The sequence below is a fragment of the Sminthopsis crassicaudata genome, chromosome 3, assembly GCF_048593235.1.
Source record: "Sminthopsis crassicaudata isolate SCR6 chromosome 3, ASM4859323v1, whole genome shotgun sequence".
Taxonomy (NCBI): Eukaryota; Metazoa; Chordata; class Mammalia; order Dasyuromorphia; family Dasyuridae; genus Sminthopsis; species Sminthopsis crassicaudata.
In genome coordinates this window covers 497,580,190-497,606,534 of record NC_133619.1, presented here as the reverse complement: position 1 = coordinate 497,606,534, position 26,345 = coordinate 497,580,190, and the positions used below count along the sequence as shown (strand labels likewise).

General features: G+C 34.4%; 1 protein-coding gene across 3 annotated transcripts in view; it reads right to left on the bottom strand.

The window, feature by feature from the left end:
• The window catches only part of ETS1 (ETS proto-oncogene 1, transcription factor), a 186,718-nt gene extending 160,968 nt beyond the window's left edge, over positions 1 to 25,750 (bottom strand). For 2 of the 3 annotated variants that reach the window (XM_074303828.1, XM_074303831.1), the window contains exons 1-2: positions 25,636 to 25,750; positions 8,463 to 8,545 (exon numbers count right to left, since the gene is read on the bottom strand). In XM_074303828.1, coding sequence (XP_074159929.1) covers positions 8,463 to 8,534 — 72 coding nt within the window. In that variant the 5' untranslated portion in view covers positions 8,535 to 8,545; positions 25,636 to 25,750. The remainder of the gene's footprint in view (positions 1 to 8,462; positions 8,546 to 25,635) is intronic. The other variant, XM_074303829.1, reaches the window with a different exon arrangement.
• Between the last annotated feature and the right edge of the window lie 595 nt (positions 25,751 to 26,345).

Genomic DNA, 26,345 nt, shown 5'->3' with positions numbered 1-26,345 from the left:
TTCTCATGTCTCCAAGATACTGACCCCAGACTGCCTGCCAGCTCCTCTTCAGGATTCTTATACTAAAGGAGACGCTATTAGGTCTAACTACTGTTGTTAAAAACAAACAAACAAACAACAAACTAGATCTTCTAAGTAAAGTCCTAGAAAGGGGAGAGGGCCTATTTCTATAAAAGCTCTTCCAAAAACTAACACATGTAAGAGAGAGGTGAAGGATATATAGACAGCCAGAGTAGTAGGCAAGTGGAGGATTGCTCCCAAGGAGGCCCAATTAAAGGGCAATTACTAAAGATAAGACAACCAGATCTGTTTATATAATGAGGTTGTAAACTGCTGGCCTATAGCAGAAGAACTTTGATCTTGGTTGCAAGGAGCTAGTTTCTGGTGGCAGAGTGTGAGGAAGCAAGTGGGTTCTTGAATTTGAATATCCTTATCCTTAACTTCTGGCAACTCTTAAATGATTCTGCTGAATATTTTTTTATGAGTAGAAATTCTCAAAGAACTATCTAGTATAATCCCCAACTAGGAGAATGTGAATGAGTGACCAACATAAAAATTAAAATTTAAAGTTTAAGGGACATAGAAAAAAAGATGATGTACCAGCAGGTAAACTGGTTGGTTTGATAGAATACCTAAGGCAAAATTCAACAAGTTCCATTTTATATTGATTAAACATTTACTCAGTGCAAAGCCTGGTGCTAATAGGTCCTAGGGATACAAATGATACAGTACCTACCCTTAGAGAATTCATATTTTAATAGAGAGAATGAGGGACAAAGGCAAATAATTATAAAACAACAAATGAGTTTATAATTATGTGCATAAGAGTGATTAAATAAAACCTATTGAATAATTTGAAGAAGGAATTTAGAGAAAAGATAGATTCAGGACTCCTACCAAGGAGTAGGGAGGACAGTGGTCTGCAAAGGTCTACAAAGAAATATAAAATGGACACAGCATATGGCTATCCTTTAAAGTTCACAGTTATTTCTTTAAGGCTCAATGAGGTAGGGGGAATAAGGCAGAAGTGAAAGCTGAATGGCTGTATTTTTCCCACCCCAAACCTGTTCCCCTAGTGGTGTCAGCAAATCCCTAATTCCTTTCCTAGGAAGCTCTGGTCATGACCTGCTGTCATGGAAAATTGACTCATCCTTCTAGTCAGAAATAATTTGACTATCTTCCACTGGTTCCTTCTTCTCTATCTCACCAGAGAAATCAGAATTAAATCTTTCAACACTCTGGGCAACTAGCCTCTGCTCCCTGAACAAGGCTAGATCTTAAAAAGAGACAATGCTGTCTTTTTTTTCCCCCTCAGAATAGTTTGAAGTGCTTCCTAGTGATGACCTAAAGATGGCTAATCTCCATGGCTCCCCCTTACATCCTTCCACCTCATATGATGGTCAAGGACTTGAACATACATTAAAATTAAGCTCCTAGCTTTTCCCTCCTACCTCCCACTCCTTCCTTTAAAGGTGATATGAAAGAGAAGATGACACACCAGAGGATGAATAGAGGACTAAAAGGGACTTTCAAAGCCTAAATATGTTTTCTGGGGTAACATAACAGGAAGAGGAGCTTCCTCCCATTGGATAAAGGATTCCTAACAGAAGTCCATATAAGTACCTGAAAAGTACTGATCTGGCCTACACAATGGTCAAATGACTTCCACCACCTTTCTCCTTCTCCCCCACCATGACATCACTTTTCTCTAAACAGTTTCCCAGGGGAACTGGACTTGCCAGAGGAAAAAGAAAATATATGTCCTGCTTTTGACAATATGATCCTGAAATAAGCACTGCACTATTCTATAAATTGAAGGTGGTTACCTGCCTCAAGTATGCATTTGAAATAACACTAACAAGATGATTTTAAGCATCACTATAATAATAGAATATGTTTCACATTAATGCTTATGAATTTCATATATATAAAGAAAAGTTAATGTTATCTCTGATTCACAAAGGCTTAAACCAAGTTACAAGAAATTGTTAGGAGAGTAGTTTTTATAAATCCTAATTTAGAAGGCTGATTCTAAATTACTACAACTTGGCCCCTCTTAAAAGCTTTCATTCTTATGAATCCTTATGACAAATGAACATCTGATTTCATTAATGTGGGAAATATTTTAGAATGGAAACTCCTTCTCCAAGGCAAATTAGCAGTTACCTTATAAGTCCCAATTACTTGGGTCCCTAAGGGCTAGGTGACTTGCCTTTGATCTTTTATTAATATGAGAAAACTTGAACCCAGATCTACCTTACTCATAGGTTTGCTTTCAATCAATCAATAAGCTTTTATTAAGGATGCTAAGTGGAATAATAGGGCTAGAATCAAGATCTGAATTCAAATCCAGCCTCAGCTATGTACTAGCTGTGTGAACCTAAATAAGTCACTTAACCTTTGTTTGCCTCCATTTACCCATCTGAAAAGCGGGGATAATGACATTATCTGCCTCCTAAAGTTGTTGTGAGAACCAAATTTTCACATATTTGTGAAGAACATAGCATAGTGCCTGATACATATATAAAAAAGTAGAAATTTTCTTTCAAATCTATAGATAAGAATTCATGATCAAAGACAGAGAAAATCATAAAGCATAAAGTGGACAATTTTGATTGCATCATATTATAGCTTTTGCACAAGCAAAATCCATGCAGCTTGTTGGAAGGGAAATGAATAAGTAGAGAAAAAAATCTTTGCCATAAATTTTTTTAGCCTGAGTTCAAGATATATAAGGAATTTATTTAAAAATATAAGAAAAAAGAATCATCTCTCAATTGATAACTGGCAAAAAGATATGAAAAGGCAGTTCTCAAAGGAAGAAATCCAAGGTATCAACAACCATATGAAAAAAATGTTACTAATTACTACTTGTTACTATTACTAATAATTAGAGAAATTGAAATTAAAGCAACTTTGAGATTCTACCTCACATCCATCAGATCAGGGAAGATATCAGAAAAAAAAAAAGCAAGTGTTTCATAGGCTACAGCAAAACAGTTATATTAATTAAACTGAACTATTAGTAGAACTATGAACTGGCATAGTTGTTCTGAACAGTTTAATACTATGCCCCCAAAGTCACTAAAATGCGTAACTCTTTGAGCCAGTGGTACCTTTATTAAGATTATACTAAGAGATCAAGAAGGAAAAGAACATGTATGTGCAAATATGCTCATAATGGTAAAGACCTTGAAACTAAGGGGTACCTATTAATTGAGGAATAGTTGAACAAATTATGGTATATGAATATAATGGAATGGAATGGAATACTGGTGTTCCCTAAGAAAGGATGAAAGGGATAATTTCAGAAGAAATTATGAAGAGTTGTATGAATTAGAGTGAACAGAATTTAAAAAATAATATACTCTAACAATTATAGACTTCATGAGATTTAAGAACTCTGATCAACACAATGACCAGCCATGATAGTGATAAAGTATGCTACCTATCTCCTATAAAAAGAGATAATAGATTCAAGAGGCAGAATGAAATTGAGCATTTTTTAAATGCTGGGGAGCTTTGTGAAAGGTGAATTCATATTTATGTCAATATCTCCTGACTCCAGGAAATTTCACTAGCTGTCTCCCATTCCTAGAACTCTCTCCCTCTTCATCTCCACTTTTTAGTATCCATGGCTTCCTTCAAATCTCAGCTAAAATCCCACCTTCTACAAGCACTTCTCTCTATCCTCATTAATGCCAGTGCTTTCTTTCTATTAATAACTTCTCCTTTATCCTGTGTATATCTTGATTATATAGTTGTTTGTATGTTGTATATTTCTTTAGTCTGTGAGCATCTTGAGAGCTGGGGCTTTCTTTTACTTTTCTTTGTTTGCCCAGAATATAGCCTAGTGCTTGGCACATAGTGAATGCTTAATAAATACTTGTTGACTGACTGGATGGTGTGTAAAGTCAGAGAAGCAAAAATCCTCAGGTGTCAAAGGGTCTTTATAGGTCAATATTCTGCCAGATGCATAAAAGCAAATTTCTTGCTTGACAATGGGTTACAAGAGTTTTATTTATTTATTTTTTCTTTTCAGTGGGAGAGAGGAAGAGAGAAAAATAAATGTTTTTAATTGCAAATTTTAGTTAATTAATTTTTTTTAAAGAATAAAGTCAGAAAGTCATGGATTTGAAATAAACTACATGTCTATTGTCTATGGAAGTATTCTATATCTTCCCAAGAATGACATACATATTTCAAACCCCAGGGACAGAGTACCTCTCCCTCCAGGGAATCAAGGCCAGATCCAATGTGATACTATTTGTAAAGTGATTTAAACTTTAATGATACTGTATAATGTCTTTTTTTTTTTTTTTTTTGCTGTTGTCATCCTTTTTCTATATATCAAAAATCTAGCTAACAAGTATCTACTCTATTTGATTCTTTAATGTTTAATGTTGGATGAAATGATTCCTTTTCTGTAGATGAATAAAAATATTGGGATATAAGTTCATCTTCAGGTTTTTTCAGAACAACTACAGTAACAGAAGGATGATGGGAATGATATGTCTGTCATCTTGTTTACTTTGGCTTTGATTCTTCTCATATTCTCTATATTTCTATTTCTCTATATAATCTTTATATTTTGAGACTTTCATACTGCATTTCCTGGGAGTTCTGAGCATCCAGTATGATGCTATCTATTAAGAATACTGTTGTTCTTAAATTTTTATGGGCCAATGTTATGTCCAAGTGACTGGGGAACAATAAGCTGTAATAAAACTTCAGTTCCAACATGCTTATTTGTCAAATTTTCAAGAATATTTTAGGGTATGTATTTATAGTATAAAGATCTGTCATCTGCTTATGAAGTATACAAAACATGATTATTATTACTTCATTCTACTCTTTTTCAATAGGGTACAGATATAAACACTTATTTTCATCATCATTATTGTTGTTATTGTTATGTCAGAGCCGAAGTCACAATAGCTGAATTTACTTCACTTGATTAAGTATTTAAATTAAAGATTTCTGGTCCCTACAAAATTTAGAAAGCAAAGTTTGTGAACTTTACAGTTTTCTCTGTGAGTCCCTCCCCCCACCTTGGGGAAAGTAGAAAAATTCTTGGGAGATCCTTCCATTAAACATTGAATTTGGGATTGAGATGATGAGCTTTGTTTTCAATTATACTTCTTAACCAATTGACAAATGCTAATGCCTTGGAGTTTACATCTCATCTTCAAGTTATAAATCATTTGCATATTTATTTCTTTTAAGCCTAAAGTTATAGGTTATCTATTTTCATGGGGCTGGTTTATTGAACTTGAGCTCATACTAAGTGAATGCTTTCTAGAGAAAGTCAGTATGAGAAAATAGACCTCATTCAGTTTTTCTAACCACTCTGCCTCCTTCATGGTGATAAAGAATTGACTAAGATATTTCAGTGATGGAGAAACTGAGGTCTAATGAAAGAGTAAACAAATGGAATTATGAAATATACCTCAAGACAGTCAGAGAATGTTATAATTAAAAGAGGCCTTACTTCTGATTTTTTTTTCCTTTACATCACTTTAAATTTAGCTAAAGAAGATAAAATGGCTTATATTGGTCAGGTTCTCCTATCTAATTGTTCTTTTTTGTCTATAATAGCTTTATCTGAATGAGAAAGCTAGTGAAAACCTGATAAATACCTACATGTTCTCAAATCCATTTTTATATTGGGATACAGGAAGTAAAGGAAAGGGAAAATGTATTAGAGAAATTAGAGAAATTCCTATATGGAATATTAATGGATTGATGAGATTTCTAAAACATTACATAGATATTACATGAGTTTTTTGTATCCTTGGTATTGGATCTGAATACACTAAGTGTAAAATGTCACTTTATTTTTCAAACTTGGAAATTGGACTTCTTGACCCTAATGTATAAAATGAAGAAAAGCAAAATATAGATCCTGGTGATATTAAATTTTGAAAAAAAGGATCTAGGCCTTATTTAATTAGATCGCCATCCTGATAGAGACATGGGCAATGCCATATTAGAAATAGTCTATAAATTTTTTTGTTGTATTGAATTTGGCAGTGAAAACATAATTCTATACGTATTTTATACATCTCTATACTTAAGAACCTTTTCCCCATAAAGAACAATTTGATATCCTTTATATGGGCCTTAGAAGATAATCTCTTCTCACAGAATTAGCTTTTTTTAACAATTTCCTTAAGGTTCACAGAGTGACCTTACCCATCTAAAAGTCCTTTTGCAACTTTTCTATTAAGCCAACTTGAATGACTTCTTGACTGAGCTTATTTTGACACTTTTCTGATCAAAGGTATGGCACAACTGTTTTAATTTGTTTAGGGGATGAATGGTGTCTGTTTGAGAACAGGAACAGCTTTGGGAAGGTGGAAGAAAAAGTTGCAGAACAACCAGTGAGAAGGGATTTATTAACCCTTCCTAAATGCATCCTTCCCCTTGAACTTAGAACAGCTTTTGATCCAATTTTCTCCTGTTCCTGCCACCAAAAACAAATATGTACACTTTTGATCCTTGAATGCAGATGACTCTAGTAGGCTATGATTTTTATTGTCAAAAACATCACAAAATAATATCCAACATAAAATAAATTAAGAGATCTGATTCATTTGTAAAAACAAAATTCAGCCTTTTCATTTCCAGAGGAGGTTGAAGAATTAATCAATAAAAACCTTAATCTCTGAATCTATAAATGAGAGCTTACATTTAGATTAGAATTAAAGAATAATATACTAGAATAAGATGTAATAGATAAAAGGTAGTTATAGAACCTCCCCTGGGAAGTTTTGTGAGAGGTACATGCATAATTTTGGCAACATCTCCTGACACCCAAGCATTTTCTTCATTTTCTTTTTTTTTTTTAAATTATTATTTTTATTTATTTAATTTTAAATTTATTGAATAAAACAAGCATTTCCATAACAGTATAATTTTTTAAGAAGATGATAATGCATAAAATTGCATATCTTATGTACATTTTGCTATTCCTTTTAGATATATAATAAACACATAAATTTCTTTTTTTTTTCCATCCTTCCCTCCTCTTCAGATGGTCACTATTACACACAAATGTGTATGTTATGTGTGTGCATAAAAATAATTCTATACATATATTTACCAATTCTTTCTCTGAATACAAACGACATCTTCCTTTATAAGTCCTTTGCAATTGATTTAGTATTTTATAATAATCAAAATGACTTAGTCACTCACACTTGGGGTATTTTCACTAACTATTTCCCATTCGGAGAACACTCTCCCTTCTGTTCTTCACCTTTTGGTTTCCCTGGCTTAGTTCAAGTCCCAGCTAAAATCCTACTTTCTACAAGCACTTCTCCCCATTCCCATTAATGCCAGTGTTTTTCCTCTGTAGACAATTTTATCCAGTATATTTCTTGGAGCTAGAATTATTTGTATATTGTCTCCCTCCTAAGACAAAAAGATCCTTGAGATCTGGGACTACCTTTTACCTTTCTTTGTAACTCCAGCATTTAGCATAAGGCCTAGCATAGTAAATGCTTAATAAATACTTATTGACTGACTTGCTAGTGTGTATAATCAATGGAGTAAAACCCCTGAGGTCTGAAAAGGTCTTTATAGGTCAATCCTCAGCCAATTCATGAATTCCCTCAACAACACTCCAGACAATTTGCATGCCAATTGCTTAGGTTCTACCTGAAAACAGAGGGTGTGATGCTAAAAGTTTCATTGTCTGTTTCAGCATTCCTATCATTCCAGGAATCTAGAGTTTTCCCAGAAAATCTTTGTCTGGTTAGGTTCACAAATTTTTGATGTTGATATTTGAAGATTTAGGATTTAGTCAACCCCCTCCCTGAAAAGACCATCTCAGGTTCAACTGATCAGAACACTAACTTTCCACAGGTGTTTAGAATAAGTTCTGTTAAACACACACATTTTGTGGATTTATCCAAGGAAAGTTAAATATTTCACCTTAAATATTTCAAAATAATGAGAGGTAACTAGCATTTACATAGTGCATTAAAGTTTGTAAAGCACTTCACAAATGTTATGTTTCATTGTATTTTTATAACAACCTTGGAAGGTAGGTGCCATTATTATCCCCATTTTACAGATGAGGAAACTGAGGCAGGCAAAGATTAAATGACTTGGCCTAAGTCACACAACAATAAGGACCTGAGGCTGCATTTGAACTCAGCTCTTCCCGATTACAAGTCCATCCCTCTATACATTAGGCTGCTTCTAAAAGCAATTTCTGAACTTACTTCATTGATAACTGAGTTCAGGTTTAAATAAATGTCGTTGAGTCATTCAATCGTGTTCCTATTGTCCATGGAATTTTCTTGGCAAGGATACTGGAGCAGTGAATTAAAATGATTAGCTAGATCAAATTCAGGTCTTTCTATTCAAAGACAGTAAAGAAAATTAACATCTACATAGCAAGAAGTCTCTGAGCCCTGATGGAAAATGAGAGAAAGAAAGAGACTACAACTTACCAGTCCTCCCGGACGAGCAACTGAGTAGGAGGCAGGGCTGCTGGCTGCTGAATCCACATAGTAACTCATCATCTTGGCAAGCCCTGCATAGGAAAGAGAATCTATTGAACATGTTCTTATAGATGTGTGGACTGGGAAATCTCAACTTCAATTCTTAATGTTCCACACTGAAAGAGAGAGAGTCAGAGTTATTTAGCAATCTATCTACAATGGACACAAATAGGAAAAAAAAATATTAGCCACTAGGTGCCAGATTCTGTGCTTAGTGCTTTATAGATATTATCTCAATGAATCCTCCCAACAATTCTGTGAAATGGGTGCTATGATCAACTGTACTTCACATTTGAGGAAACTGAGGCAGACAGAAGTTAAATGATTTACCAGGGATCTCATATTTAATAAGGATGTGTTCCTTAGCAGGTGTTCCTAAATCCAGGAGTAAGGATCTATCCACTTTGCTTCCCAGGCTTCTCACACCTACTTTTATCCTCTATGATACTGCCTTCTGATTATCAATAAACATTTACTGAGCATTTGCTAAATAAAAAGCACTGTCCTGGGTAATGGGTACAGTAAGAAATATAAAATATAGTCTCAGTCTTCCAGGAATTCTCAGACCATTTGGAGAAGGAAAGCTTTCAAATTTAATTCCATTTAATTTAGTTTAGTAAACAGCTATTAAGTGTAAGGTCAATGATGTTCCCTGGGTGAGACCTCAGGAAGAGCTTCAGGTAAGAGACTAAATGGTACAATGTAATAATTATAATGCCAGCCTTAGAATCAGGAACACCTCAGTTAAAGTTTTATCTCTGATATACCATGTGACCCTGGGCAAATCACTTAAGCTCTCCATGCTTCCATGTAACTAACTGTCCTAGATTATACATTGCAAAGAGATTACAAATTTGCTTTAGTAGGGGGAAATTTCTCCGACAGGAAGTCTCTTGTCTATAAAATCATAGATCTAGATCTTCCCCAACTATCATCATTAAAATTTGCAAAGAGTAGAAAAGAAAGCCTCTATCACATCATTTGAGTACTTTATGGTATATTTATGGGAGAATATAGACAACAATTATACATAATGAGAAGTGAGATTTTCAAAAGAATACTGGATTTGTAGTCAGAGAAGCTAGATTTAAATTCTGTTTCTCCTTATGGAGCTACTGGTAAAACATCTAATCTTTTTGGTCTTTGGTGTCTTTTCCTTTAAAATGAAAAAAAAAAAAAAACTGGACTTAGTAATAGGTGAGTTAAAGGGAGTTCCTATATTGATGGCTGGCAGATTTGACATGTTAAAATGTACATGAGATCTTGCACTAGTTACAGGAGATACATAAACAAAAAAGGATAACCCAAGGTACTGTTCAATGAATCTTCTAGAGAAGTACTAGAGAATTTGAAGGAAGAAACAACCCTTAAAGCTGCTATATAAAAGGAAGGAAGTAGAACCCACTGGGGTCCAAAGTGATGAGGTCTGGAATGGTGAGTGTGGTGGGCAGAGAGAAACTGAAGAAGTGACAAAAAATTATTCCCTGGGGCAAACAGGAAGAAGGCTCTGATAATAGAGATCAGTTAGTTCCATAGTCCCATCCATTGGAGGTAATCCAAGTTATGTTAAGTCCATGAGGCTAAATTCTCCCTATATATAATCCATGCCATAGAGAATGGCCTCCTTTGGATTAGTCCACCATGGTACTCTTGCCTTTTGATATCTTTCTCCTTCCTCTTTCCCCATGCACATGGTATCTCTCCTAACTCCACTATGCTTTCCTATCCCAGCTCTTCTCTTTATAGCTAAATCTTTTAGGGTGCTAACTCTCTTTAAGGATTGAGCCTGCCATCTAAGAACATGCCCCAATCTCATGGGTGCTCCCTTTTTACTGGGTAATTGTGAGTTCCACAGAGGAACTTGTTTTTCATCTGCTCTCCCAACTCTATTTCATATTTATAATTCTTGGTGTCTATTGCATCCCTTCATTTTGTCTGTAACCTATTCCTCTAAATAAATCTATCTTTTGCCAAAGAGAATGGCCACTGTGAATTCTTCATATGACTGAACCCCAACTTTGGCTGCCCACCATCATTTGGTGCTAAACTCCACATCATAGATCACATCAAAAGAAAAGACAAACCCCAAGGAAGCACAGGGAGCCCTGTTTGAAGAGTTGGAGTTTTTTGCTGTGGGAGAAAAAAGAAAGGATAAGAATACCTATTTGTTTTCTTTTTAAAAATATCTGTCATGCATAGAAAATGAGATATTGGGATTGATTTAATTATCTGAGAATTAATAAGAAAACCAATTTTTTTTATTTGTTTCAACCACTGCTGCTGTTTCTTTCTAAAAAGCATTGGCTCACTTGACTGCCTATTAGTACACTGAATATGTGTTTCTTTGATGATGTAGCATCCTTCAGTTTCATTATTTTAAACATTACTTACAACCAAAATTCAACCATTCTAAAATAAGTCTTTCCTGATCCCTTTAATGCCTTTCCTCTATCAATTATTTCCAATTTATCTTGAATATTTTTCTTTTATACAAGGTTGTTTTTATATGGACAAGTATTGTCAATTTATCCTGTGCATATCTTGTTTCCATCTATTAGATTGTGAGTTTCTCCTTGAAAGTAGCCTTTCTTTGTATCTTTATTTGTAGCTTAATACATACTGTCTGGTACATGGTAGGCACTTAAATGTTTGTTGACCTGACACGATATCTCTTTCAAATTAGGCAGCTGTTGGCTAATTGTTGATCTGTTTTTTCTGAAGTTTCATTTTTAACATTTAAAGTGTTATTGACTCATTTGACAACAAATAATAACTGACAGATATATAAAAAGATTAAAAATACTTTGTATTCCTTCTTTTATGGAATTCTCATACCACTCATGTGAGATGGAAAGTACAAATAATATTATCCTCATTTCCCTCCTTTTCTTTCTTCTTTTTCTTCTTGTTGTTCTTGTTTTTCTTCTTGTTGTCCTTTTTGTTGTTCTTGTTTTTATTCTTCTTCTTGTCCTCCTGCCCAGAAGGGGCAAAAATAACTTCTTCAAGATCACTTGTGCAAAGTAATTCAGTGGAAAACTCTGACTCAAATCCAGGTTTATGTCCTTTCCACTATCACACAAAAGGTAAGGGAATCATTATCTGCTCATCATCTTCTGGCAACCTCTTTTAAGAGGTTGTTTGTTTACTCTATTGTTGCTATGGGGAAGGGAATAAGCATTTATATAGCACCTACCATATGTCAGACACTGTGCAAAGCACTTTAAAAAATATCTAATTTGATCTTTATAATAACCCTGAAAAATGGGTGCAATTATTAACTCCATTTTACAATTGAGGAAACTGAGGCTTACAGAATTAAGTGACCTGTACAGATTATAGATGTCAACTATCTGAGGTTAGATTTACACTCAAATCTTCCTGACTCCAGGCTTAGTGCCCTATCCATTATACCAGCAGCTATTGCTATAGAATTTGCAAGAATCAGGAACAACACATGGAGAATATTGTGATGAACTTTCTAGCCCAGCTTGTCCAATGACAATTAATCAGTTTCCCATAAAGTAACTTGCACTTTTTATAGTTATACAAAGGAATACTATAAGAAAATATGATTTAGGGGTTTGGTTTTTTTCACTCTACATTGTGGAGTTTGTTTAAAGAAAGCACACATAGACCCCAAAGTCAGCATGGGCTGCAGAAAAATCTACAACCATATGTCATGCATTCATCAGAATAGTCCAGTCCTTCTCAGGCTCCTATCAACAAAAAAATGACCTTTTTCCTCTTCAGCACATCATAGGAGAAGGGTCTTTACTGGCAGCCATATTCTGATGCCCAATTCATGGCTTCACAGACCCTTGGTCTGCCTGCCAGACTGCACTCCTCCTCATGGAAATGTACTTAGAAAAATGTTTGGAAGAAATATGTTTTCTTTTCCCAACTGACAGTGTGAGGGAGGAAACCCCAGGCCCAACATATGGTGCATTCCGTGCTGTGCTGGGTTCTTGAAGCTATATTCTATATGAGTGACATATCCCTTGAGGAAAAGCCCTTTGCCCAGGGAGGAAACTCAAAAGAGGGAGTTGCCAGAGCTCTCAAGAGCTCTCATCTCAGGAAATAACTCTGGGACAGAAATGGATTACTGCTTTATTATTTTTTGAAAAAATGCACACTCTTTCACCATCTGTAGATTGTGACACAGGCCAGCTGCCACAGGCCATGAATACCCTTGCAGAAGCAGGCAACAGGGGCATTCAAAAGTGACTCCCACCTGAAAGTGATAGGACTATTATCTAAATGCATTTTTCTTAGAGCCCATAGAATCACTGAAAGGTAGACCTGAGAGGAACCTCAGAGCTCATCTAATCTGACTCTGGAGATGAGAAAATTGAGCCTGAAAGAGGGGAAATGATTTCCTCAACTTCACACAAGCAGGAAATGGCAGAGATGGGTACAGTTCTTCTGACCTTCCTAATCATATGTCTATACCCCTTGATTGGAAGCCAGAAGACCTAATTAGGTATAAAACATAGTATAGACACTTCAAATATCATGAAGAACATCAACTTTGCTCAAGTGACTATTGCATATGCTATTCATGCCATGTAGCAATGCTTAATACCTAACTGAGTATATAATATACCAAGTAGAAACCCATCAGATTGTCCATGCTAGTCAAAAGAATTGAATGTTTACAAACCCAGCTGCAAATCCAATTCAAATAATAGCATCCTATAGCTATCCATTTCTAGATGAAAATGTGAGGTCATATTTTAATATATTATACAGTTTCCAAAGTGAGTTTGTATACATATTATTCAATGCTTAAATAACTGTGAGGTAGACAGAGCCAGACTAGCTCTGAGCCTTACTGATTTTCACTCTAGGGTTCTTACCATTCAACCAAAAGCTCTCATAGTAATGACACAAAGACCTTTCTAGAATTTTGCTGAAAATTAAAAAAACAAATAATAAATTCGCTATTGACATAGTGAATATAGAGTCCCAATGTCCCAAATCTATCTCTAGCACAGGCATTTTAGACTCTTTTCTGTGACTTTGTTTTCTCATCTGTAAAATATTTGATCTGTAGGTTTCCCTGTCTTGTGCTTCAAATCAAACTTCAGGTAAGTGGCTTCAGATTCAGCCCATTGGCTAAATTTTCACCCATTTTTCCTCAGGGAATTTACTTTAAGGCTGAATATGTCCAGGACCATGAGGCCAAAGTCAGGGGAGGTTGAGAGGATTGGACAGAGAGAAAGTACTAGTCTTCCTACCCTTAAGAAAGAGAAAAGTTCTTAATAAGAACTGAAGGCTGATTCACATCAGTTCTGGGAGTTCAAGCACCTGTATATTGATGTTTATTTTCCCATTGGTTCAAGGATGTCCATTTTGTGATATAAATTCTTGGAAACCATATCTGTTGCATGTTAAGTATGCTAACAGATAAAAACACATCTTACTAAAAGTGCTAATTTATCACTCACTTTTGATAGCTCATCAATAATGCAAATGTGTCAAGTATGGGGTCATGACATAGCAATTATTCAATAACTATTTATTGATTGGTTAATGAATGAACAACTTAATAATAGCACTTTGATATTTTAATAAAAAACATAATATGGGACACACAAGAAACTGAAAAGACTGGTAGAAAATGTAGATGTCTCTTATTCTCTCCTAAAAGTTGCAAAATTCAGATAGGTATACAACTGTGTTTCCTCTAATTGACAATAACTTGAAATTCTAAACAGCAATTTAAGCAGAGATTCAGAGAAAGCCTTTTTCTTCAGCCTGGTATATAGAAAGAAACAAAAACTAACATATCCAAGGAAACTTGTCTAAAAAGGAAGTACCTTTGCCATTGCTGAAAGTTCAATGAGACCAAATCTAGCAGAGACATATCATTTGTTATCCTTTAGGAATTGAAGTTTTCATTTTACAGATGAAGTCTAGAAAATGACATGCAAGGAAGCCTCTTGTAGTTGAATGAATATTACACACCTCAAGTTAGGCAAGTTAGGCAAGACCTTGGTCTCTGAGGCTTTCTATCTGCTCAACTCTGTGTGGCTGATTGAATCTCATCAATCCCATAACATTAAATACTGCAATACTAAAGTGCTATCTAAAATGTCACCTGTTAAAATTTTCCTAGTTCCCAGTAGCAGCCATAGAGTCTGAACCAGATTCTTTGGCTCTAGGGCCAGTATGCTTTCCATGAATAATAACAAAAATAATAATTTGACACATAATGACTTAAACTTTGCAAAGTGCTTTACATTCATTATTTCTTTTGATCTTTATGGTAACTCTAAAATGAAGGGACTATTATTATCTCATTTTATAGACAAAAATGAGCATCAGAGAAATTGTGACTTGTCCAGCTAGTAAGTATCCACTTCTGTTAGCTGTGTAATTAACTAGGATTGGTCTTCATACCAAAAAGGAAAAGGGATATAGTTTTATTTCCTTTCATATGCTATTTAAGTTTTTTCCAAATCAAATATTTGGCTGGATGAAAACTTGTTTGAATAAGACATGTGAGACATCAAGAAATAGTAACATATGTAAGTATCCAAGTAAACTGAGAAGGTGAAGCTATCTCTTGGACAAAGAGAAGTAGACATATGTCAATATGTAACTTTGAGGTTGGTTTTATTAAAAAACATTGAGTGGACTTTGTGATGAGTGTTTAATTATACCCCTACTTAATGTTGCTAATTGGTTCTGAAAGGGAAAGAATTGATTTTAAGTGAACAAAGAACTGTTTGTTGCAATGTTGTAAATATTATAAATGGGCAAATGGCCAAACATTGTTACATTGTGAAGTCTTCTCTTAACCACTACCAACCCCTATTTGAAAGTAGTTTAAAAATCATGTCCATCCGCCGATTTCTCTAAATAACTTCATTCTCTAATTGTATGTGACACTTTCTGTTATTGCATACATGATGATATCCAGTGTCAGTTAAATTGACTACTTATTCTGATACTATAAGTTTTCCCTGAGGGAGTAGAATGATGTGAATATTGGAATGTTTGAACTTGACAGTGGGGTTTGGTTATACTATATTAACAATGTTTTTGCCAAAAAACAAAACAACAAAACAAACAAAAAAAAAAACCATTACTCAATCAACTTCATGCAAGGTAAGCTTGTACTACTCTATCAATGCTCCCTTCCTATGACACCATTCTATAAGTAATTACATGGGACATACCACGTAAGTAGCCTAGGAGTCATTGCTGGGAAATGAAACTAGGAAATAGATTGAACTAGATACTTCTGACCCTTGTTCTCCCTTCACAAGAGGTCACCAAGTGGTAACTTTTCAGTAGATGAAAGGACAAGTGGGTTTTTCCTTACTCTCTTTCATTAGCAAGAGAGCACTATCTATTAGAAGTCTATTTTTGAATAGACCTTTAGAGTAATTAATGTCTTTGCTTTATCTCTCTGCTTTTTAGTCTTCTTTTAACCATTAATCCCTATATGAACAAATGGCTTAAAAATCAGGTGAATCCAACTTCCTATTCTCTAAATAACTTCATTCTCTAATTATATATGATTCATTCTAATGTCATTATATATAAAGAGAGAGAGAGAGAGAGTTAATATAATGTCAGTTAAATCTTAAACTTAATGGATACTTATTCGATATTAAAAGTTTTTCCTGGGGAGAAAAATGATATGAAAGTATTGGAATATTTGAAATTTCTGAAATTTAGAGATCCAATCCATTTTACATAAAAGCCTTGCCTAATACTATAAATATATGTACTATATATATATATATATATATACATATATATGTATATATATATATACTATATTATAATATTATAATATAATATATTTATATAAATATAAATACTATATACTATAAATATAATACTATAAAACTTCCTGCAAAAAAACAAAAGTAACTGAGGGAGGTAGGTGTTGGCTCAAATAGAAGAATTAATTTCCTAGTAATTAAAGCTATCTGAAAATAGAATAATCTACCTTACTGAAGTAGTGAATTATCAATAAAGGTATACAAATACAACTAGAGGGACTATTTGCCAAAGATGTATAGAGATGACATGAATAAATAATTATAACATTTCTTAAATCTTTTAATTCTAAGATTCTGTGATGTTACAATTTTATGTCAGAAGCTATGAATTATTGAGATAGCTTCTGTTTGTTTGACCACGATCCCCTAGGAAAAGACCTCTAAAAATATTTCCCTTTATTTCTTTGTAATTTGTGACTGAAGTTTTTCCCCACTTGAATTATTCTGGATTCTGGATATTGCTTTCAGGAAATCAAAGCATGCACTCCTTTCCAATATCAATTAAGTACAGAAGGGAGGTACCAAATCATATGAGAAAATATTTGCATTGATCATGAAACAATCTAGCATATAAGCAAGGATGCCAGTTCTAAGCACTGATAGCTAACTTGAAAGCAGCAATTTATTTATTTCATCTAGCTAATTTTGACCCCTTCCTTCTCCTTGCCCTTTCCTTGAGTACTTGTGTGGAATATACTCCTTCCTTATCTTTTCTGACTAAATCCTTGTTTCTTTCTAGCCTTAACTCTAGGATCCTCTCCTCCATAAGTCTTTGCTGAGTCCTCCAAATGAAAGTGGTCTTAATTCCTTCAATTTTCTTAGGCATAGTGTCTGCATTTCCTTTTTTTGTTAACATCACATTATAGCTTCTAAAAGTCATATTTTCTTATTATGTTCTCCCTTACCCCCAGGAGAATAGAAGCATCTTGAAGACAGGAATTATGTGAGTTTTTGTTTTGGAGATTCTTTTTTTTTTTGTTTTTAGTTTTTGTATACATTGTATGAAACACATTACTAGATTTATTAAATTAACTAGCTTTAATTTAATAAATGGCAGATTAGAAGTGGATTTCTATAGATTAGCAGAAGTGACTGCAAAGTCTATTATTCAGGTACCATTCCTAAAATTCTCCTGGTACCTCTGGGGAAGATTCTTCATCATCATAGCACAAGGTAGAAGCTCAATATTCTTTTTTAAATTCATAAATGAATGAATTTAACTTTAAGGATGGCTTTAAGAGTTCATTCACTCATTTTTCACAATTATGAATGTTAACATGGTGACCCTAAGTTAGGTTCTTGATCAAATCTCAGTAAAAGGTAAACTTTAAGATAGAAAATGCCGCTGAATAGTTGCAGTAAAAAAAAAAAAAAAAAAAAAAAAAATCCCCAGAGAGCATGAGAATTTAAATAATTGTTATTTTCAGGCTTTTGGTGGGTTTAGGGTGTGGTATTCAATGCCAAATTTAGATATGGCCCCAGCCCTTAAGGAGATTGTAGACACAACCAAAAAGTCATGCATATACTGAGAAACCTTGACAAAACCATTCAAAAAATATGGAAGATGTCACACTTAACTGGCATAAATGAGCCTCTTAAAACGAAAAGTCTGCAACTTCTTCTGTCCTTCCCTCTCCTTTTGTTCTCATTCTCAGAATGGAAATTTATTAATTTTACTGTCATATGTTCATTGATTTAGAGCAAAAGGGTCTTCAAAAATCATTCTTCCCCTATCTTTCACAGGGGAAACTGAGGCCCAGAAAGGGCAAGTAACTTTTCTAAAGTAACACAGATTTCAAGTAGCAGGGCCAGAGTTTGAACCGAGCCCTGTGTCTTTGTGGTGACACCATTCTATTCCAACTCTTGGGTTTTGTGTTAACTATTGCAAGTTGAAATCGCCACCTCATCTCAATGAAAAAATGAGCACAATATACAGGCAGCTTAGAGAAATTCATTAATGAAAAGGGATTTTAGAACTGCAAGAGACCTTTTCCATTTTTCTTTTAATTATCATGAATTTAATAAAGATGACCCTATCAACATGCAAAAAATAGAAAGAAAATTACTTATGAAAATTTCTATTACTTAGGCTGTTTTTAAGCTTAAATGTGTAACAATATGTGTAAACAAAATGTGTAACAATAGTTGCAATACTTCTCTGTCTAAACACTCCATTGTTATGATTTTATTTTATTTATTGATTTATGATTTTATTTATTTATTGATAAAATCACCATCATTCCCCACCCTGAAGACCTCCCACATGTAATAAATAATGAAAGTAAGTCAAATACAATGAAGTGACACAAATTTGCCACTTGTGAAAATAGATATAATAATAGCCAGCATTAATGTAGTATTTTAAGGTTTATAAAGTTCTTTAGAAATAGCTCATTCTGTCCTCAAAACAACCATAGGAGGTTGGTACTGTTATTTCTGTTTTACAGATGGGGATATTGAAGCAGACAAGTGACTTGCCCAGTTAGGAAGGGTTTGAGATCAGCTTTAATAAGAATGATGATGATGATAACAATAACTAAGATTTATATAGTGCTTACTATGTGCCAGGCATTGTGTTAAATGCTTTATAAATATTATTACATTTGATCCTCACAACAACACTGGGAGATAGGTGCTATACTCATTTTATGGATAAGAAAACTGAGGCAGAGCTCAAATGACTTGCCTAAAATCACACAGCTGATAAATGTTTGAGGCCAGATTTGAACTCACATCTTAATTCCAAGTTGGTATTCTGGTACCACCAAACTGTCCCATTCTTTGTTAGCTAGTATTAAAAAGGATCTTGGAGGATCATTTAATTTCATTTTGTAAGGAAACAGACTTTTACACTTTATTTCCTATGGCACCTAAATGGTTACCAAACCATTCCCTACTCATATCTTCACAGTATAGTTCTCCATCATCCTGGGTATCTTCCTGACAATGGGAATTTCACAAAATAGGCATGATCTTTTCTGCCATACAGCCCTGGGTATTTGTGGCAAATTCTGTGAGCATTCTTTGTCTAATGATTAGGAATCAGCTTATTATTGAAAAGATTGCACAACACAAGTGGGGAAATGCTGCAACTTTCTGAGAAAAGCCAGTATCTTGATGAGATGCATGATCCTTTTGTAAATTGATATAAACATAAAGAACTAGTTAATTTCTAAGAAAATATTGTCAGGATTATAACTCTCTTCATTGTATTTAATATTGACTAGGAATTTTTTAGGAAGTTGTTTTGTGGTACAGGGAAAAACCTGATAAAGTTCAATCATAATGATGACTCTTTTTACTTTTACTTTTCTTCAGGAATATGACCTCTATAGACTTCAAGAACAAACTCTTAAACAGGACTTTTTGGCAATAGACATGGGAACTTATTTTTTTAAAAGAGGGGAAGACAGAAAAGAGAAAGAAATGTTCTGGTTGCCATCTATGACACAGAGGCTCTGTCAGGAGGAAGTAGAGACTGCTGGGGACTACAACAGTATGGACAAATATTAGATTTTTTGATCCTTAAGAGAAAGAATTTATATTATCATTTGGATTTTCTCAGGACCCAGTGTTTTGTTCCATATAGTCTGAACCAATTAATAATATTTAGTTGAATTAAAATTAAATGGAATTGAAGCTTAAAATCAAGATTAAACAGAACCTTGATTTTTTATATTGTGGAATTTCAGTGTCATTACTCTTTGGAGTGACAAAAAAAATCTGAATTTCATTGCTCTTATCTGTGAAAATGAATTAGATTAGATTAGTTGGATTCTAAGATGACTTTCAACCTTAAAATCCTATGGTTTTATGAATATTAAGGATGATAGTAATATATTGCAGAATAAATTATGGTGACTTCCTAGATTACCTCTAGGATCCAATAAAAATTCCTCTTTTTGGCATTTTAAGTTCTTCATGATCTGTGTCCTTCTTGCCTGTTTAACCTATTTATATATTACACTCCTTCCAGTACTCTAGGGTTCAGTCATATCGACTTACTCTTTTTACAAAATCGTTCATTTCTAGTCACTGTACCTTTGCCCTGAGTGTATTTCTCTCTCTCTCTCTCTCTCTCTCTCTCTCTCTCTCTCTCTCTCTCTCTCTCTCTCTATATATATATATATATATACCATATACAATATATACACATATAGCTGGTGGTATTATTAAAACCTTACTAGATTTTCTCTTTTTCCTAAGAAATACTTGTTATAATATTTTTATATAATATTTTTTATAATTTCATATAATACTTTTGACCATCTAGACAACCCTCCTCAGGATGGTTTAGCCATGCACTCACTTATGCACTGTTGAAAATAATTAGCATTATAGACTTCACTGTTTTAAATAATATGTATCATGATGTTTTCTATTTTTACATTTCTCTTGGGAAAACTATATAATAATTCTTCTTTTTAGACATATTTTCTTTGACATTTGACCTAAAAAACTGGGTTCTTTCTGTTGACTCCATTTATAGTATTATCTGGGTTCATTATACATTTCTTCTCCCTCTGAATGTTTGTCATATTCCCCACTTTTTTTGGATGTCTGGCATATTCTATTCTAACATTCTCATCTTCTTCCTAAAAAAGGGAAACTGGTTCTTCCCTAATTCACAAAAGATTATAGTTTCAAAGTAAAGAAACCTCCTAGGATCTGCCTCCTAAGAGCCATGCTACCTCAGGAAGTTCAGTTTACCTCTATGATCTTACTGCTTTCCACTACAAAATGAGGGTACTAGACTAGCTTATTTCTAAGATCAATTTTCAAAATCATTGCAGTAGCTCTCACTGAGCTTCTTCTGCTTAGAAGAACTTAAGTCTATAGGTATGACATGACTTAGCTCTTAATCACATACTATTTTTATTATTAGCTATATTCTTCTTTCAATTATACTATATAAACTTCTGAGGGAAAGAACTGTCTGCTCCAACTTTTCTATGCTCCAAGAGAATTTTGCACAGCACAGGTTTTATAGTTTATAATTAATCAACTGATTTACAGAGGGATTTTGCTCAACAAATAATTGTTGATTGTTTAGTAGGATAAATCATTCTTTTCTCTTTAAGTGAACCAGATCTCTTCAGCAAAATCAACATCTTTCTGATAAAAAAAATAAAATTATGGAACCAAATGTATCATCACAGAACTTCAACAAATTTCCTTTTGAAATGAATAGGGAAGGGAACAAACATTTAATAATTACCTACTTTATGCCAGATACTTTGCTAAGCACTTTACAAATGTTATCTTATATGATTCTCACAACAAGCCTACAGATAGGTATTGTTACAATCCCCATTCTATAGTTTAAGAAGTTGACAAAGATATGGCTAGTAAATATCTGATGTTGTTTTTAAATACAAGTCTTTTTAGACCCAGGCCTGGCATTCTATCCAGTGAATAATGTAGGACTTAATTCATAATGGTCCCTAAAATATGCTCACTACTGGAAAAAATAATGCATAACATTTTGCAACTGTAGGAAAAACGAAGATCATGATCTCTCAGGTGAAGTACATCAGGGGACCAATTTGCTTCCCAGAGAAAACTATAAGTTAATAACTTGTATTCTAAAATTATACCCTTTCCCCAAAGATTCATGGTATTATTCATCCAGGAATTAAATTGTGATTTCTAATAAATATGTGTTCAGGATAAGGAATAGCATAGAGATTTGACCTTGGACCTAGTTCTATTTCTGACACAAATTAACTGTGATCCTAAGGATGTTACATCACCACCACCCTCATCCTCATCATACCTAGCATTTAAATATTACCTGCTATGTGCAAGGCACTATATTAAGTACTTTACAAATATTTCATTTGACCTTCAAAAAAACCCTAGAAGATAGATGCTATTATTATCCCCATTTTTCAATTGAGATAACTGAGGCAAATATAAGTTAAGTGACTTGCTAAAGGTCACAGAATAAGTATCTTAGGCTAGATTTGAACCCAGATCTTTCTGTCTGCAAATCTAGCTTTCTATCTACCCACTGACCCATCTAATTGCCTTAAGTGCTAAGCAACTTTCTAAAATTATGAATTGCTGAGAGGAGGTTGACTTAAGTTAGTAAAATTCTCTCCCTTGGAGCTACCAATATCAATGAAATCAGTTATCTGGTCCATATTCCCTTTGAACAGGGTGAGAGGGAGTGGGAAATGAATAAGGGTGAAATAAAAGTCAGTTTCATATCTCCCTGTGGGATTTGTTTTCCTGTCCCAGCTTATTTAGGACTACAGGAATAGAGAAGACCATTCACCCTTTCCCCAAATCACTGAGAATCTCACAAAGGTCTTGGGATAATAAAAAGGGACCACACCTGGAATCTGTAGATAAGGGCAACAGTCATGCTATCTCATCCATCTATGAATTTCAGCAAGATAAAAATGAGAAGTAGATTTGGTCCCTCAGGAACACTTGTGAGTAACTGTAGGGAAAAGATGACCCAATTTCCAAGGTACTCACTGCAATGACTAGATTATTGAATATTTGTTAGTTGTCATCAGAAATTGTTGGTTAAATCAATAAGAAATTCGGTTTTGAAATTGAAAAAAGAGTTGTTGAGAAAGATTAATCTATTTACCAGAAAATTAAAAGACATTGAGCATTGGGCTTCCCAGCAAAGTCTGAGTCTGACAAAAGAGAGAAATGTGACCTTAATAGACTCTTTCTTAATTTCATACTCTCCCATTTCATTCATTCAACAGATATTTAAGGAGTTTCTATTATATATTAGGCACTGTTTGGCCTCCTGAGAAGGAAAAAGATGAATATGACAGATGTACCCTGCCTTCAAGGAGCTTACATTCCAATAAAAATATCTCAGTCATTCAGTCATTCACTTAGACATCACATATTAGACAAGTATGTTAGCAACTATAATGCAAATCAGAGTGTATCATGTAGCAGAGAAGCAACAAAGAATTGTCCTTGGTTCAGCAGATCTTGTAACAGTTGAGAATGTATTTTACATAGAGATGGTTCTCTGACAACAGGTGTTTCTTCCAACAAGCTATTGAGAAATAATGAGGACTGTGCCATCAATGGTCTAGTGCAGACAAGATAAAGGAAAGGGCTATCAGAAAAAAAAAAAAAAAAGAAGCTGCTAATGAGAAAGCAAGATCAGTTCTCTCCACCTTCAAAATGTTTCTAAGATAAAAACTAATGATCTCTGCTTCACCAATAGCAATAATATTTAGTAATATCTTGCATATGTTCTTTAATTATTAAAACATGTTAGATCTATTACTTTCTTCATTCTTACAATGTTCTTGTGTGGTAGTTTGGGATAGAGACTAGATCAGCCTTTTCATTGACATAGGGAATTCCTGAGGAAACCCCCTTTACCAATGCAAGTCAGCACTTTCCCCTGTAATTTCTATCCTTAATTTCTAAATTCCTAGAGTACTGAAAAATTAAGTGACTTGTTCAGTGTCACACAGTCAGTATGTGTAAAGGACAGAACTTGAGCCACGGCTATGTGATCTACGACCAGCTCTCTATCCCTCATTCTATGATGCCTTTCACAAAGTGGCTAGGGCACATATTAATGTTCCCATTTGAGAATATAAATTGAGTTCCAGAGAAATCAGCATTACAGAAATAGTGAGAGGTAAAAATGAATTGAAATGAGTTCCAGTTTATATTCTTTATTTTATGAGATCATATAGTGATCATCTTTTAAATAAGTTGCCTTCTTATTCAGACAATTAGGCTTGGTCAGTGTTTAATCCCTACTTATGAAGGTCACAGGCTGCCAGAGGTCAAACTGCTTTACTCTATTCATCCCAACCATCCCTTCCATCTTCTTCCACATCCAACCAGTAGGATATTTGTGGGGAACCCAGGAGCATGGAGAACCTTCCTGTTAGGATTTGATTTTGGTCTCATCAGCTGCAAAACCAGGACGGAAGAGGTAGGGTGACTGCTGCTGCTGTTTGTTTTTTCACCATTGAGTTGGCAAGGATGGGAATTGTTGATTTACAATTAGAAGCAGCATGTCTTCTCCAAATATTAATATTAATAACCTTAATAGTGAGCAGATGAAAAGAGCTTTTCATCTTCAAAGAACTTTGCCAATATTAAGTCATTAGTCCTCCCTTCCCTGAAACAACAGGTTAAATCTTAACAAAACCAATAAAGGCAGGAACAGCTACAGTCCCAACCCTATGACCCCATGGCTAAAGAAGTGAAAACCTTTTCTCCGCAGATAAAAAGGAAGAGATGAAATCCAGAAGCACAACTGATGAAAGAGTTGAAGTGTCAAGACTTTTACAAATCAAATAGATCTGCCCATGTTATCATTCTTAGATCTGTATTTCCTGTTGTTTAACAAATATCTCTTTTCCAGTTGCACAACAGTGGTGTGAAGGAGGAAGAAAATTGGTCTTAAGATCAGAAAAATTTATCCACAGTGCAATAAGTAAAATCTCTGTGAAGAAATTTCTCTGTCCCAGAGCTAGCCTAGTTTATTAAACTCTTTGCTCACAAAAGATGCTATGGAAAAAGAGGCTATGGGGAGAATTTAGCAGATTACAAGGTACATGCAAAGGTAGAAATATCTCACAGAAATAGAAAAGGGGTAGGAATTACCATTTCATACCTACAGTTTCTTCCAAGTCTGTTTTCTAATACCAGTCCCATTCTATGGTTCCAGGGATATGCAGAGTGGGTAGAAAGAAAAAAGAAATCTCTCAATTGAGATTATCTTGTTTTACCTACAGTTTTATGGACTGCTCAATACTTTGGTTGCCGGGAGATATAGCCCAGGAGGGGGAAAAGAAAAAAACACAAAAAGCTAAGTTGGGTTTGCAGGATTCAAATAGTTTGCAATTTCCTCTCCATAGAAGCATTTCATTAAGTTTAAGAGAGAAAAAAAAAGTAAGATGATAGCCTCAATAGGAGAGAAAGACAAAAAGAAACTTCAATCTTTTAACTGCAGCTTTATTCCTTTGGAAATGCTCCAATGTGCCAGAGAACAACTTCATGGTCCTGACAAGTAAATTGAAAATTCTCTGAAACATACTTAATTTTGCCTTTTAAAAGTCAGACAAGGGGAGAGATGGGAAGTGGGAAGGGAGTCACATAGACATAATGACAAAATATATACATTTTAAACTATATAAACAAGAGTTAGCAACTAATAATGAACATTGGCATTTAGAAAACTAGTTTTGAGAAAAGACAAAAGAAACTTAAAAGAGAAAAGAAAGCTCATTTGTGTCTTGGAAGATTCCCCACTTTTTAGTTCCCCTAAAAAAAAAAAAAGATAGATTAAGAATTTTTAGACAGAAATTCCACACCTCACTTACTACTTTGCTGATTCAGAGACAGAGTGAAGGATGTATCCTGAGCTTCCCACACTTGACTGTGGTTTCTTTCCAACTACCTGCGGGAATCCTCTGTTCAGAGGCTAAAGAGGATGCAAGGACCATAATGTTCCTAATAGATCTGCCTCCATAAATTGGGAGGTGTGGTCAAATCAGGGAAAGATGGGGGGGGGGGGGAGAGACTGTAATTCTAGAATTCTGATACCATCAAAGTGGCAACAGCTTGAATAGCCCAACTGCTTTGTCCAGATAGTAAAACTGCTGGTGTTGGCTGGGGCAAGAGGATCCCAGCTGATTTCTCACTTCATTCTCGTGCTCCTTGTAACTAATACATTGGAGTTTGAGGAGGAATAACCTTCCTTTGTGGAATATCATTGGTTTTCATTATATGCTGTGCATTAGGTCTGGTCTCTACGGTGATTTTATATTTGTGAAATACTCCACGTTGCTTCAACTTCCTTTTAGCTCCAGATCTCAGGCGCCTTTCCCGTGCATACAACACACACACACACACACACACACACACACACACACACACACACACACACACAGAGTTTAGATATATGTATACAGGAATAATATAAGTTTGTAATAGAAACTTTTCTATACATATATATATATATATATTTATATTTATTTATATGTATGTTTATAAAGCCCCTTGCATGAAACAACTGTGAGAT